Source organism: Bombyx mori, chromosome 15 (assembly GCF_030269925.1).
Source record: "Bombyx mori chromosome 15, ASM3026992v2".
NCBI lineage: Eukaryota > Metazoa > Arthropoda > Insecta > Lepidoptera > Bombycidae > Bombyx > Bombyx mori.
This window is the reverse complement of record NC_085121.1, coordinates 5,544,517-5,560,549: the sequence shown is the minus strand read 5'-3', so window position 1 is coordinate 5,560,549 and position 16,033 is coordinate 5,544,517. Positions and strand designations below refer to the sequence as shown.

Sequence of the window (16,033 nt, the reverse complement as noted above, 5' to 3'; positions counted from 1 at the left end):
CCTACCTAAATTATAAAACAAAATTGTAATTGCCGTACCTATCAGCAGCAGCAATTTTTAAATTTAATCGTTGTTTTTTAATCTAATCTGTTCAGATTAAATCGATTTAAAATTTTCTTAGAAAAGCGATTACTTTATGATAAAAATTTAGAATTATGTTCGTTTTTAAAGCGAAGAACAGATGAGTAGTTTGTGCCGTCATATCTGCGTCCCCGATAGACGGGACCCCACCAGCGGATGTGGATAACATTTCAATAGACTGACATGAACATCATTAGAAGTCGCAATATAAACAAACCTCAACTGACGATTGATAAAAATGAAATAAAATCAAACGATGGAAAAATTTACGTTGCTTTTTATTTCATTTACTGATGTATAATAGCGAATGTGTTAAACAAATTCACAGATTTCAAAACGAACAAAACTAATGCTGATTCCGGTTCAGTAGAGTCGGAAAAAAAAAAACGCGTCGTGACATTTACTTTAGTAAAGAAAATAATTCAAAAACTAGTTTCTGCTCGTTATGTGATTACTTCATTACTTTTGATAACGTCAGCCGACTAACTAATTGAGATTCTATGTTTTGTTACGATTTTATCAGTTTTAAACCGACAGTAGTTTAAAATAATGAATGAAGCTTGTTAAATAAATCTAACATTCATACCTACTTTTGTGGCTTCTATTGTAAGGTAGATTGTAGATTAAATAGTAGCTGGGTTACCATCATTTTGCAAGATAAATTTAATACATAGGTACATTAATTATCGTTTATGGTAAAAAATTGTAATTTTAAACGAATTTAAATTATGTTACATTGCGCTATTAAACTATATAAACTATATAATAACTCTTTGCAGTAGCAATCTGGTGGACACTAGAAACACAGTGTAGTTGTCGGTGAGAGGAAACCTGTTCGGTCACTACCTACTACAACGACATGAGCGGCACGACGGCTTGCGTGGGCGTCGACCACACCTAAAATGGAAATTTTGTGTCTACTTTCACGATTTTACACATTCTATACACCTGGAAAATTGTAAATGTGAAACCCGACAATTGACGTAAGCCGTTACTGAAATCACAAATGAAAAAAAAGCTTTAGTTTTTGCAGTTCTACACACGAAGCTATCCCACAGAAAGCCGCTCTTTACAAAGAATGACCATAATACTGTTCTAGCGCTGAAACAGGTTGTGATTTTTATTGAATTTGAGTAGGTCCATTTAAAGCACAACAAAAAATAAGGTGCCAATAAAAGGACGGAAACCCTTTGTTTGAGTGTCATTCTTATATCTGGGACTACGAAAAAAAAAACGATGAAGCTAAGGGTCCCCTCACTGGAATAGGTCGGCAAGAAACACAATGAATCCTTTGTGAGCGCAGGCGCCGAACGGTCTGGAGGCGCGGACGCGCGACACTGCCGCCGCCGCCTTGTCTGGCTTGCCGCGCTCGCATGTTAAAGAACTTACTGATATTAGCGTGTGCTTTGTATTGTAATGAATGTAGGAACATACATACATACATTAATACAATATTTTAACAAGAAATAAAACCGACTTTAACGAACTAAAATGAGTATATCATCTATCGCATCTTATTAAAATCTTACTTACAAATCATCGAAATCGTTGCACCAGGAAAACATTTTGAAATTAACGCATATTTAAAAAATATAGTCGAGTGTTTTTGAAGTTTGTTAAATGACTAACTACACTAAATAGTTGGTTTTGCCCAGTTAGCGTTGTGGTTAAGACGCGTTACCTTGACAATATCTGTGAGCAATATGTCCGACGTGTCTAAACTATCTACTTTAAAATCGCGATCCCTGAATCAAATCTAAAAATCTTAAAACAAAAATACATAGGTAACCTATATTAAACCTATTATTTTAATAGAACAAAACTTAATTAACAACGTAATTTTTGGTCAATGCAATAAACATATTTACATCACATCACATCCTGAAGGGTGGGGTTGCCAACTTATATCTCAAGGTGGGTGGCGCATTTACGTTGTAGATGTCTATGGGCTCCAGTAACCACTTAACACCAGATGGGCTGTGAGCTAGTCCAACCCATAAAGCAATAAAAAAAAATCACGCAACCACAATTCTGTCGTAACAAATATTAAATTTATAAGCAAATGTATGCCTGAGTCAACAACAGATGCAGATAGCATTACTCGTTACTTAGTTACACATTCAAACGGATTCCGTTCTCTTGACGCTCTACATTCCTGTGTCATGTTGAATACATAGTCCTTCGTTCGACAAGTAGCTGATACGTCATTATATAACGCATAGCAAAAAATTCCATTGCGCTATAAAGTACTATGAGTCTCTTTATTCTTTCGAGGTGTTATTATTAAAACGGTTTCATGTTTTCTGCACGTCTTAGTATGTATATCTTCTTCTAATTCGCTGAACTTCATCAAAGTGGTCTATGAGATATAGGAAGACCGAAAAATCTTAAGATTCGACCTTAAGATAATGTTGCACGTTTTTGACGAACGACGAGTCTCTCTGCTGGCTTATTTCTACCCAAAGCTCATGATTCCTTATTATGAATTTTGCTTGATGGGTAGGGTAAGCGGTTATGTAAGGCAATGAAAACTGTTACGTTACAACTTAAGGTGGGCAGCGTCATTAGGGAAATGAACTTCCCTTACCAACATTTACAATTTAGTACCAAGTGACTCATGAGCACGTCTGTTTAGCCACTCTAGAAGACAACAATAAACATATGGGGATCTATTATATTTCAAAATCTCTTAAATATAAATGTAATCCAAATATAAAGAGACAACCAAAAAACGACTAAGCCCAATTTTCTCCTCTGTTTGTTGACCGATGTTCCTTTTTTGCTCAGTAGCTATCGGAGCTGTAACTAGTATCATCAATATTATTGTTTAGAAATATTTACATAAAAGTTATAAAAAAAATAAAGGGCCGGTAGTAACGGAACTTCGACTATTGTCTGAACTTTATGTGTGTATTTTCAAAATATATAGGTATGCAGGTATAATCTAGAAGCAAACACAAAAAATTAACTTAGCACATTGGGCAATTTGACAGTTCTTTAATATATTAAACTTTTGAACATCTTGTTGGCTTGTTGTAAAACACTCAGTTTTGTCAGCTTATGTAGAGGATGATTCAATATTATCGCTATTCACAGCGGTCACACACACACACTCATACAATTCTGATCACCACTTGGTTGAATTCTACCTACATTAATCGGAAACTAAAATTTACCGTGGATAAATAAAAGACATCTAAATAATATTAATATACATAAACACACTACTGAAAGTTTTAAAATTAATAAAATAATGTGGTCTTTCTCTAAAATTTCTCTTTCCGGATCGAATATGATTGCTGTTATAAAGTTACGGCCGTTTTAGTAAGTTCACTTAATATATGCTTAAGGCAACTCATGATACAGAAAATGGAGCTAAATTGTGTCTAAAACAGACAAAAAAACATAAAAGATTCTCACTAGCATTAAAAAATCCATGGCGACTGTCACCCAATTAACAAGTCTTTAGCTTCCAAGAAACGGATGATTAGATATCTTGTATTACAGTAGATTATAATAACGAATATATTGTAATAAATACAATACCTCAATGTACCTACCTACTTAGTACCTATCTATAAACTATAGGATAAAAGGGAATCACGTAAACGACAAAAACCTTGAATGTAAGACACCAAAGAATTGAATAAACACCTAATGTGTTTATTCAATTCCAACCTCAGGATTTTCTAACTAAATAACCTAGTTTACGCTGGATTATTGTTTATAAGAATGTATAAAAAGAAAAAGAAATCTGGGTACCTACTTAATAAAGCCTTGATCACCAATAATACTAACAAATATGTTTTTAAGACAGCGTTTGTTCTGTTTCCCAATTAGAAAAATAAACTAGCCAGTTAATTAACTAACGTTTCCTCTTCCAAAATACCGCTAGCAGTTTATTTATTTATTAGCTGTTGCATAAATAATGTTATTGTATGATTTTTCTTAAATATTCTAGTTATTCAATAGTGCAAATTAATAGTAATAATATAAAATTATTGATGCGTAATTCCTATGTACCATAAATAACTGGGGAAAATAAAAAAAGACGTCGATCAATCTCACACATAAAATGTAAAAGTATGTAAAAAAAATGTATTAATTTATAAAATGTGATGAAGCCCATGTACCATAAGTCATATAATATATCATTATAAGAATAAATACAAGTTCTACATACGTCGCAGAGCATATTTTGTCGGTTACTGCGTTTATGTTATCCATGATCGCTATTTACGATGTGGCGCTCGCACTGGCTGGCGAATTCCTAGAAATCGAACTTGGCCTTGCCACTAGCCGCCAACTTGTCTTTTTAAATCCTTCGTTGTTCCATTACAAATAGATTAGATTTCCATCCATTTCAAATAGTTATTAAAATACATTCGTTTATCGTAGGCCATAATGTGTAGATTTTCTGTACGTTTATTTTAAATTTGTAAATATACTCATTATATTGTTTAATGGCTATCGTATTTATGACACATTTTACGTGCCTAATTACCAGAACATTATTCCTAATTTTTATATTTTTAATTCACATTGATTCGTTAGTTTATTTTCTTTTTTATTGTAACCTTGAAAATAATCGGTCTCACCCGTCTCACCCGCATCTGATATTTAATTTTTTTTTTTTGCTATTATACGAAAAAATTTACGAGTCTACACTGCAACATTATGAATACGAGAATTGCAAATAGCCACATTATGTTCACCAAACTGCAAATGATTTGCAATGTAGGTAAATGATTATCATGAAGTTAATTTGCTCACAAAGCCAGTCCGTACATCTAATATGGAAACTAGACAATAATCTAGTTCCACGAACTAGCCGCGGAGACCGCTTTCGTTACATGTACCTATGTATTCCTATAATTATTTAATAAAACGTATAAAAAGGTGAGAAATTTGAAACAGATATTTGGATAGATATTAGGCACTTTCTTATTTAAATTTCGCGAGTCGCAGACCCATATCACTCTTTATTTCAGTTTATTAATTGTGTTATTTAATTTTAACACAAAATTTTGAAAATGGAAACTTGGTATACCTACTTAGTATTTTCCTTCGCCCTATTTCTTTAGTTTTTAACATCACAAATTTAAGCTTAAAATCAAATCAACCATATAGATTTTTTATATTTGATACTAAAACAAAACGATTTTTTTAACGCATTCCATAACTTAATGAGCAGGCGGGAGATGGGCGCATCTCCGCATTCCACAAGATAAAGGTGCCCAGCCGTTCTATCAAAAAGAATGCGCGACGTCTTACAAAAAGTCAGATAGATGTCAAAGAAATCGAAACTTTATTCAGTACAAAATTCTGTGAAAATTTTAAACATGGCTTTAATAAAATATGACGGAATTCTCCATGATACTAAAACAATGTTTAACTACTGTATTGTTGGTGATATAATGTTTTTAAACACCTATTTAATTAAGTACATTTAATTAATATCTTTATAACTAACCTAAAAAATAAAATAAATTAATATTTTAATTATAAAACACAGCTGGCTAAGCGTGAGAACATTTTGCTGTGGCTTTTTAATGGTGCTTTCCTATATGTATGAGCTTTTGTTCACATTCTTATGTTTTAATGTTACTTTCGCGTATTCCTAATTATTTTTCCATCGTCCGTTATATGATAGTAAAAGCCAGGTCAAAATTGGTTCTGCCTTTTCAGAGATTAGCCGGCATAAATAGACAAGCAGACAAAAAATTTAAATCATTTGTTGGATTCATAGAAAATAAATACACTTAACAGGTCTATAAAGTTGGAACTATCATAAGTATTTATCTATGACAGTTGTAGTTCGGACGTTTCAGGCACTTAAATTTATATTTTTATAAATGCTACCAGTACATACAACTTATTGCTACACTTATGTTTCTCAGAAGTAAGATTTTTTTAATAATGCATAGGCGGGTGAGTGAACCTACAGCCTTGCTACTATTAAATGATTATTGTAACTTATAGACGTCACAATGTAAGTTAACACAATGATGAACTTAAAACACGAGCTCTAAGTCTTCATCTTAATAAGGCCATTTAACGACTACTCTAATCTTTAAACTGGAACGTAGACCGCGGCAAAAAGACGCAGGGTAATAGTATGTACTCGGATTTACAATACGCTCTACAACCAGTCATTACCCAAATTATAATTTCGATTTTTATTCCAGGACGATGTACTTTATTACTTCATCGTAATCATTCGCAAACCTTATTCCAATTTCATTAAATAGATATAAAAATAATTGAATGTCTGCGGGCTTTTGTGGATGTTTGTTATTGAACAAATGAATAGAAGGTAAGTAGTTTATAACTCGTAGGTACATCTGTGTGCTCAAGCTGTGTGCAGCTTCTTCGTTTGGCGCTAGGGGCGCTGTGCCAACTCCATACAAATTTGAGTGAACTTTTACGTTATCGAAAAGTTAAAAAACTCCCACTAAGCTTAAATTTAGCACGATCAACGTACGAAGGGTGGCGTGCGAGTAGTTTCAATAAATAAATGTTACATTGAAGTTTTCCGTTTCCGTTACAACTCGTTTATTTATGCTTTAAAAATCGGACAAGACACGGTTCGAAAAGATGTTTAAATAGAGGTTCAAGGGTCAAAGGGTACAGAGGAGCGCGGGTAGGTCGGCATCCATCAGGCTAGTGATCAGCGTGAGCCATACCACCAAGTTTCTCATAACTGGTTTAGCCGTGGGTGAGTGAGCTTGCGTGCTTAGTACGAGTTTTTTAACGTTTTCGATAGCGTAAAAGTTAACCCAATTTTGTAAGCAGTTGGAACAGCGCCCCTAACGGCAAACGATCCCATTCCATACAAATATGAGCTAACTTTTACGCTATTGAGAACGTTAAAAAACTCGCACTAAGCACACTGAAGTCTAAAGAGCAAAGTCGAGCTATGACATAAGTCGAAATTATGCGGCCGATAAGCGGGATGCGTTTGCGAAGCGTGAAGCACGCCGGGATATGTGTTGAACTCAAGCAAGCGAGGATGGTAAAAACTAGATTATTTCGCAGGTTGACGAGACAAGACACCAACATTTTGAGGTTGGGATTGTGACAACATAAAATTTATTTTTATTTTGATTAGAAACATAAAGGTAGCGCCATCTGTTGAAAAATGTATAAACACAAAATTCTGCGATCATATAGTAGAAACAAATTTTAATGAAAAACTTATCAATGAATCCGCTAGATGTCTGGTGATCTAGTTGTAATTAAATTAAGGTAATGCTGTAGCCCGCTAATGTAGCCCCAGCATTAAAGGATATTTATTTATTTAACACGTTGAGCGCCATGTGTATCTTTCTGGAAACACAAAGTACCACCTTTAGGGGCCGCGTGTTTCCTTTAGGAAACACGAGCAGTACTTTATTCGTAAGTTATGTCTAAAAATAACTTTTGATCAAAACGTCGTACAAAAAACCCACTCACACTGAAATAACCGTGGAGGCCAGAGGTATTAGAATTCATAGTAAAATGTATTGAAATGTGTTTCCTGGCGGACACACTGGCCTACGAATAAAGTACTGCTCGTGTTTCCTAAAGGAAACACGCGGCCCCTAAAGGTGGTACTTTGTGTTTCCAGAAAGATACACATGGCGCTCAACGTGTTAATAATGTTTACTTGCGGTGTGGCTCGCGTTATTGTAAAAGTTATTAAGAATGAGTACTTGTTTTCTGGATGAAGTAGGAAGTACAGCAAAAATGTATTTAACTGAACGGAATTCCATGAAATAAATAAAAACCTGACAAACAAACATACAACCGTAACAATCTGATATTTTTTCAGATATTTTTCAGATAACCTCACAGTGAATCATGAAGGACGTCGATGCTGTCAGAACTATTATCATAATTTTGATCTGATAAATGATATGATAAAAAGTAGCATATTGGGTTATGAAAGCGATATAGCTTAGCGCACCTCCTTTCTAACGCGTTTTTATTTGCATGACCTATAGCAATCTTTCATTGTGATTTCCATCGGCTTCTAGACAGCCGATAACATTAAATTTTTCATTGGAAGTCGTCATGGCCTAAAGGATAAGACGTCCGTTGTATTCGTGTTGAGCGATGCACCGATGTTCGAATCCCAGGCGAGTACCAATTTTTCTAATGAAATACGTACTGAACAAATGTTCACGATTGACTTCCACGGTGAAGGAATAACATCGTGTAATAAAAATCAAACCCGCAAAATTATAGTTTGCGTAATTACTGGTAGTAGGACCTCTTGTGAGTCCGCGCGGGTGGGTGCCACCGCCTTACCTGTATCTGCCGTGAAACAGTAATGTGTTTCGTTAATGTGGATTTAAAACAATGTATTTAATATTTTTGTTTGGCTTGCATTTTATTTTATCAGTAGACAGCAGTCTGACTGTGTCTGTACGACTGTGTGCTTGATATTGCTGATGACCATGAGCGATGGTGACTATTTACCGTCAAGTATAAAATTAACTAATTTAATTGTTTCAAATACCAAATTCACATATCGTTTCAGGCAATTCTAACCTAACCCAAAGAAGAATTTCACAGGACATCATTCTTTAATGAATAAATACTGTGTAGCCAGAACAATGAAGCCTTTGAAGACAGCATGATCACTGCAGTGTCATTTTTTTATTTACATCACAATTTGAATGCATGTTACACCTACTTCGAAACAGGACTTGAAAGTTTTAATACTATTTTAGCAAGAATTTAAAAAAGACGTCCATGCATACCGACATACCCTATTCCACTCCTAGCAGCAAATATGCCTCCTTAAGTAATAAGGGAATCCTAATGCCATTAAAGGGGCTCGAAATGTTGAAATACATTAACACTGAGTATTGAATGAGCAATTGGATGACTATGTAACATTATACAGGTATTTAAATAACACCCAGAATAAAAAAAGGAAATTTGGGAAAGATGGTTTATTTTACAATTAAATTTAACACTTATGCTACTCCCCAAACTTCTTCAAATGCTGAACAAAGTTTAGCACAAGTCAATGCTGCTGATAAAGGATAATTGCTGATAGATATGACATCTTCAGAGTAGTCTACTTCAACTTTACCATGAGCCATTGCACCTATGACCATCACAATGGGTTCGTCTTTTGGGACCAGATCTCTGCAATTCTGAACTATTTTAGAACTAAAAGACATAGTAATTTTCTTGACTCCAACTGGTAGATGTGACGTGACAGGATTTTTAATAACTTTCAAAAGTTTCATTGGCCCATCTGATGCTCTAATTGCAAACTTGTGTAGAAGTTGAACTGTGGAATTTAAAAGAAGTCACATTTTAAGCATTTTGTAATTCCTTTCTTTAGATTTTTTAACAATTTGGGCAAAGACTCTCAACTTACCTAATAATCTATCTACTTTTTAGAAAATATGCTTTTATACTAGTCTATGTATCTTTTCCTAATATTTTAAAGAATTGATTATTAAAAAAATATATAATTATTACATAGATGGATGAATAAGCTTAAAGCTCTGTTAAATGGTTACCTGAGCACTACACATCAAAACATGTGTGCTGACACTGACCTTGAGACATAAGATCTAAGTCTTAATTGTAGAAGTATATCTGCCCATCCTTCGAACAGGAAAGCATCACATATATGCGCACCTACTGTAGCAGGCTTACAAATTGCCTTGTGAGTATGCAAACTATTCTTTGTGCAGGTTCTAAAGATCCATTTGAATTTAACTCATTTAAAGAGAATTTATACTATATAACACAGACGAAATTTCAGATGTAAATAGCATGATTAAAAAAAAATACAAACCCATTAATCCAGCAAAACGCTTGAATGTTCTAGGTATTCTTGTTTGTGGATTAATTTCGATTAAAACATTTTTTTCTGTATGAATATAGACCTGCAGTAAGCCAGCTCTGTTCAACGGGGAGTCCATCAACATGAGGAGAGACTGATGCGTAATATCTGGGCGACAAGAACCAGGATCACGATCGTTTTTTCTTAAAATGTGACCATGGTCATCACAGTTTAATAGCTCAAAGCTATTTCCATTCTGAAAATTTTATTCATAATATAAGATAAAATGTTTATTATTTACTCATTAATAAAGTAATGGGATTTTGCAAGGTCAATATTTCACTTACTTTCACGCTTTCCAGTTGTGCGTTTTCCAGGATAACTATAAGACGTTTTTCCTGCTTTTTTATGTGTGAAGTAACCAAATGTTTAGGAATCGGATCAAATTCAAAATCATCATCTTTAGAAACCAATTTTCTTTTTTTACCCATTTTAGAATGCACCTTGCAATGTTATGACTTATTTAAAGCAATATACTACGACCGTCATCAGGAAAGTATTTAGTTTCGAAAACAAAATTAACTTCTAAAGTTCAATTCCGTGAATCAACAAAACAATAACACGTGCTTACTACTGTCATGCTACTGTCAGTGTCATAGACCTATATAGTAGGGACACGACATATTGTTCTATACGTATAATAACCGGCAAACTTCTTGAGCATTTGTTGACGTAGTGGGGGTAAGTTTGCGCATGGTACACTCACGTGCAAAAACATTATTTACTCTGCGACATAATGCTATTAAATTATTAAAATCAACATATGTATTTATTTATATATTTATTAGAACATCAACAAAACATATAGGTTAATAATAATTGTAATAATTTAATCTTGGGGTAAAATAGATATTCCTTCTATTAAGTCAAAACTAGAGCTGTTGCCAGGTCTTGGTTCAGTTAAAGCGAAGCTGATATTTGTAATTTTTTTTTCGTTATCATAATCTCGACCATCATCATCATCACTGTTTTCATCACCCGAGTCGCTATCATCGTGATGAGTCGACATAGGGCTCATCGGCGTAGTTTACAACTCGGTCGATTCGGTCTTCTTTTTTGTCATAATTAATTATTTTTTGAAGATATTCGATTCGTAGTAATCGAATGTTACTTTTTTCATTTACCAGCTTCCGATTATTTTCTGTTCTTTTTTTCCATCTGAAGCCTAGCTCTTTCATAATTCGTCGTAAGCTTCATTCCGAGCCATTAAAATTTATATCTTCTTTAAATTTTTCGAAGCCTTTCTACGGTACGGAGTTTCGCTGCTTGTTCTGTAGTTATTATGATTACATCTTTTTATTACAGATTGAACGAAACTATCCATTCCGATAACTTTCTTCTTCCCTGATCTTTTCTTACCCGGAGTCCGAAACACGGCGAGCAAGCCAGAGCCTTTAGCTTCGTTAATAATGCACCTAACAGTACTCACTGATATTTTTGTTGCTTCCGAAGTCTGTTTTAATTTTTCCATATCATGCTTCCCCTGTTTTATAATGAAGCAATATACGTCGTACACAAATTTTCTACCCTTTCTTTTAAGTACTACACCAGTTTGTCACGGCATAGTGTATGTTTTATAAAAAATCAACAAACACTCAACAAATAGCAATGGCAACAAAGTCCACAAGCAATTATAACAAATAACTTAACGATTAATAACGATAGACTTTCCACTGTACGCAAGCGTACTTTTGGGAGCAAGCGGAATGAGGGCGCGGTGCGGGACGCAAGGTTCGACTGATCTACCAATAACGCGCTCGATACGATTTCCCCTGCCGCACAGTGGGTCGATTCTATGATTTTAGTGACTTAGGGACCAACTTTGTTTTTTTATAATTTTTTTTATGTAGATAGATAGAGCTCGTTAATCTCAATAATAATTGTTTTGGGCAAAAATTACAAAAACTTTATAGTTTGGTCAGAAAAATGTGTTTTGTGATTTTTTTGTATGGAGCGGGTCACATTAAATTAAATTCCTGCTAAGTACCGCGAGGTCCCGCTTTGAAACTTTATTTTCCTTATACCTTGTCTAGTCTACTATCATTTGATGCTATGAACATGTGCATAAAGTTGCAACTCTGCCATATAAATGGATCGAAAAAAATTAATAAATACATAGAATAAAAACCTTTATATTTTTTTTCGTAAGTGCTTTTAAGTTAAATTTGATATGGATTAGTAAGTAAAAGCACGTAATGATACCCATAATTACATAATACATAACAACAATACATTTAGTAGGTCTCTAATTATGCAATCTCTCTAAATATTATATATTTTGTTTCACCTTTCGATCTTTGGGTCAGAAGACGAAAGAAGATTGTGTAAAATATCCTCATTAGTCGACGTTCTACTTCTCATTCTTGAATAACATCTCTCTGTATATTTCCGAAAATCTTTATTGCGAGCTTCCGCTGCCTCTTCCGAGAGTTTACCTATACGAATGGCACCAAAGTTCTTCATTATTATATATCACTGCCATGTGCCAACAATTTATGGATACTGGAAGGCATATATAATACCAGGGATATACATTAACATACAATTCTGCAGTATATCTAAAAAATTCCGAAAAATTGGAAACGCGCTCTCCAGATGCAACAGAGTGAAGAATCACGTGAAGCCTCTCTATTAAATCTTTACGTATTCCTGTTATGCGGGCTGTTTCTTCTGCATCCCTGAAAAATCTTCTGGCAGTATTGCCATCATTGGTTGTTCCTACTCCTTGCTTAACAACATCTATAAGTAAACCGCATTCCTTTTTAAACGCTTGCTGTATAGCGCTCTTTCTGATTGATATTTTTTCTTTGTCATCCCCCCTTGCAACCCCATTTCTTGAAGTCCAAACGATAAGACGCAAACAAAAAAGTGTCATATAAAATATAATCTCACAGGAAACTACATACGATGAAAAAATTGTGAAGTAATAAAATTATATTTACCGATATGAAGTAAGCACTCCATGCATCTTATCCAGGCATGTAAAGATGGCATTCCATACTGGAATATTTCTTCATTATTTTCTCTTTGATAAGCAAGTCACTCCAAAAAACTCTGACGGTTTTGCTTTGCAAATATCACAGACAGCAGAAAATGTTTCTGAAAAATATGAGGTTATTTTGCCGTCTATCATCATCATGTGCAATTGATGCTTAACTTCAACTTGTTTGATTTTTGATGGCTGAAGTCTTTCTATTTCTTCTGTTATGCTAGCTTTTATAATTGTCACTGTTGACTGCGTTTCTTTTGTAAATTTAAACATTATTGGACGGCAATAAAAAGTTGATGAGGTCGTTTTCCCAAACAATTGTTCCATCAAATTTCTGAAGCCTTATAGGAACTAGACTGACCATGAAAATAGATGAATCATCAAACTCTGTTTCAGTTTTTTGTTTATAATTACTTTGACCTGGGGCTCTATCAAAGCCTATTTGCTTATAAGCAGTAGCTCTCTTGCAGAGTCCAAATCCGAAGTAATCACATCTAAAAGCCTATATAGCGCCAAGTTTAGTAATGCTTGCATTTTAATAGCAGCTCCTTCTTCAGTAATAATTACCTCGTCTTTCCCTGGATAACATTTGGTCTTTTCTTGCTTAATTTTATATTAAGAAGGGTATAAATCAGACCCATTTTCACTTGCTGCTTCTCTTAGGTTTATATACAGCCACTTAATTTAAGTGAAACTAATATTGCCTTATCGGGAGAATATGTACTACTTTTCACTTTACTTGTAATTAAATACTCATTAACTTTTTCTAGATCTTCGGGGTGATTTGACAAGTGGTTCATTATTTCTCCTACATCTTCATTTCTAGTGTTTCTCAAACTAGTAATTGTAGTAGCTTTCATTTCATCCGGGGATAACGAAAGCGATTGGTAAATTTGTTCAATGCGTCTTCGTTTTTGCCTGGATCCCAATTCTTCAAAAGGTTTTCGAGGTGCAAAAATAGATGTCGAGGCTTCTGTAGTACATTTGAGGGTGGTACATTTTCAACATCTTCAGTATTAGAAATCTCGAGCCTTTCATGTGCAGTGTTGATAGCTTCAGGTATCATTCCTTCGGGCCAGTTTATTGCACATTCTAACCAATCACATTTTTTTCTTATAAACTGTGCTAACATGCGACTACTTCGTTTCCATATTGCACTTATATTTGAACAAAATTGCGTACTGAATTTTTGGAGCTCAACATTTTTCTCTTCGGTCACGTTTATTTGATTTTGTAGGAATTGAAAGAGTTTTTTATTATCAGACAGCGACTGTAGTTGCTCTCTTAAAATCATAAATAATCCTAAATTGTTAACAAAATTATCAATTATAACGGAAACAACAAGATCACAACGACAATCACGAGATGTTAGTAGTAGTACGAATAAACGAACACTAGTTAGTATATAATAAACATGGTCACTTTATACTTCCAGAGACAAACAAATGTTTACTATATTTTCTACTACCCAGTAATGGCTACTTAACTAATTATCCTCATTAAATAATGTTAACTATCTTAATAATTAGAGAGATTGCTTAATTAGAGACCTACTAAATGTATTGTTGTTAGGTATTATGTAATTATGGGTATCATTACGTGCTTTTACTTACTAATCCATATCAAATTTAACTTAAAAGCACTTACGAAAAAAAATATAAAGGTTTTTATTCTATGTATTTATTAATTTTTTTCGATCCATTTATTTGGCAGAGTTGCAACTTTATGCACATGTTATTAGCATCAAATGATAGTAGACTAGACAAGGTATAAGGAAAATAAAGTTTCAAAGCGGGACCTCGCGGTACTTAGCAGGAATTTAATTTAATGTGACCCGCTCCATACAAAAAAATCACAAAACACATTTTTCTGACCAAACTATAAAGTTTTTGTAATTTTTGCCCAAAACAATTATTATTGAGATTAACGAGCTCTATCTATCTACATAAAAAAATTTATAAAAAAACAAAGTTGGTCCCTAAGTCACTAAAATCACAGTATCGACCCACTGTGTGCCGTCGCGCCTCACCCTCACCACCAAAGTGATCTAAAATTCGGTTCTGCGCAGTCAAGGTCATTTGCTCAAGAAGTTTGCCGATTACTATACAATTGCTTATATAAATAGCACCCATTTTGAAGGCACATACATAAACATATATCTATCTCGTTCTTACTCAGCACTTTAACTCGCAGGAAAACAATATAACAGTATTTCAGTGCGTACATAAAATGAAACATGAATATACGTAAATATCTCCGTCTCCGTCTAATGAGGCCGAAAATCCGCCATGTTTAGCGCGCCAAATGTCATTGTCACGTCAGTTCGGCCGTCTGTTTTGGGTTGTACATTATTTATTGACTTTGATATCGATTTAATATGATTGATTATATAAAATTTCATAATTTATCATGCTTAAAACATACAAAAATAATAATTAAAACGTATTTTATAGGATCTCAAGAAAGTCGATGTCCTAAAACTATTATCTATATGTATTTAAATTCATTATGGAGCCCTCATCCGAAAAATCAATTTTTCGGTCGGAATCTATTGATCATGACACTAATCATAAATACCACTTTAAAATATGTCATCAAAACATTTAGACATTCTGTTTAGATATTTCGGGAAAAAGGCTACCGACAAAATCTCTTCGGAACTATTTAAATAAAATAGTTTTATTCCGCAGTGAGTAAAACACTATTGTAAATTTGTTAAATATTTAATAATTAAGTGATTTTAGAGAGGAAGTCACAAGGAATGACGTTTGTAATTAATGAATAAATGTTCTGTAGGTGTTTTTTTTTCACGCGGTCCCTTGATAAGTTTAAAATTTGAATCACTCTCAAGCGAAAGTGATTCAAATGGTGCGGCGCACCTTCCTTGGGGTGCGCTGCGGTAGTATGTTACGGACTTTAGAGTCAGCAAAACAATTAAAATGGATTGTAATAGTCTAAGAAAAACACGTACTCAAAATACGATAACATTTAGCATGCTAGAAATGGGCTGATGGCTTTGAACTACGCCATATCTTTATGTTTTGCGACAAACGACAAATTTATAAAATCAGTGTAGCAACTTTTAAAAATCATCATATCGTTTACTTGGC

At 33.9% G+C, this 16,033-nt stretch overlaps 1 protein-coding gene and 1 long non-coding RNA gene across 3 annotated transcripts; one reads left to right on the top strand and one right to left on the bottom strand.

Moving 5' to 3' along the window:
• The first annotated feature begins 5,900 nt into the window (after positions 1 to 5,900).
• Positions 5,901 to 9,017, top strand: LOC134200174 (uncharacterized). Of its 2 annotated transcripts, none has more exons than XR_009974976.1 (3): positions 5,901 to 5,983; positions 6,270 to 6,397; positions 8,606 to 9,017. It is a non-coding gene; the product is annotated as an uncharacterized LOC134200174 (long non-coding RNA). The 2 variants fall into 2 exon arrangements; XR_009974975.1 differs by having other exon boundaries at positions 5,916 to 6,012.
• On the bottom strand, positions 9,009 to 10,531 carry Nep1 (protein). The gene is made up of 3 exons (NM_001257025.1): positions 10,222 to 10,531; positions 9,887 to 10,130; positions 9,009 to 9,370 (listed from the first exon to the last, which is right to left on the bottom strand). The coding sequence occupies exons 1-3, from the start codon at positions 10,363 to 10,365 to the stop codon at positions 9,048 to 9,050; spliced, it is 711 nt and encodes a 236-aa protein (NP_001243954.1). The 5' UTR covers positions 10,366 to 10,531; the 3' UTR covers positions 9,009 to 9,047.
• Between the last annotated feature and the right edge of the window lie 5,502 nt (positions 10,532 to 16,033).

Excerpts from the sequence above, each read along its gene's own strand:
- Nep1 (NM_001257025.1), bottom strand. The coding sequence starts at position 10,365 with ATGGGTAAAAAAAGAAAATTGGTTTCTAAAGATGATGATTTTGAATTT. Across the intron at positions 10,131-10,221 it reads CACAACTGGAAAGCGTGAAA|AATGGAAATAGCTTTGAGCT; the intron begins GTAAGTGAAATA and ends TAAAATTTTCAG. Across the intron at positions 9,371-9,886 it reads GCGTTTTGCTGGATTAATGG|TTCAACTTCTACACAAGTTT; the intron begins GTTTGTATTTTT and ends TAAATTCCACAG.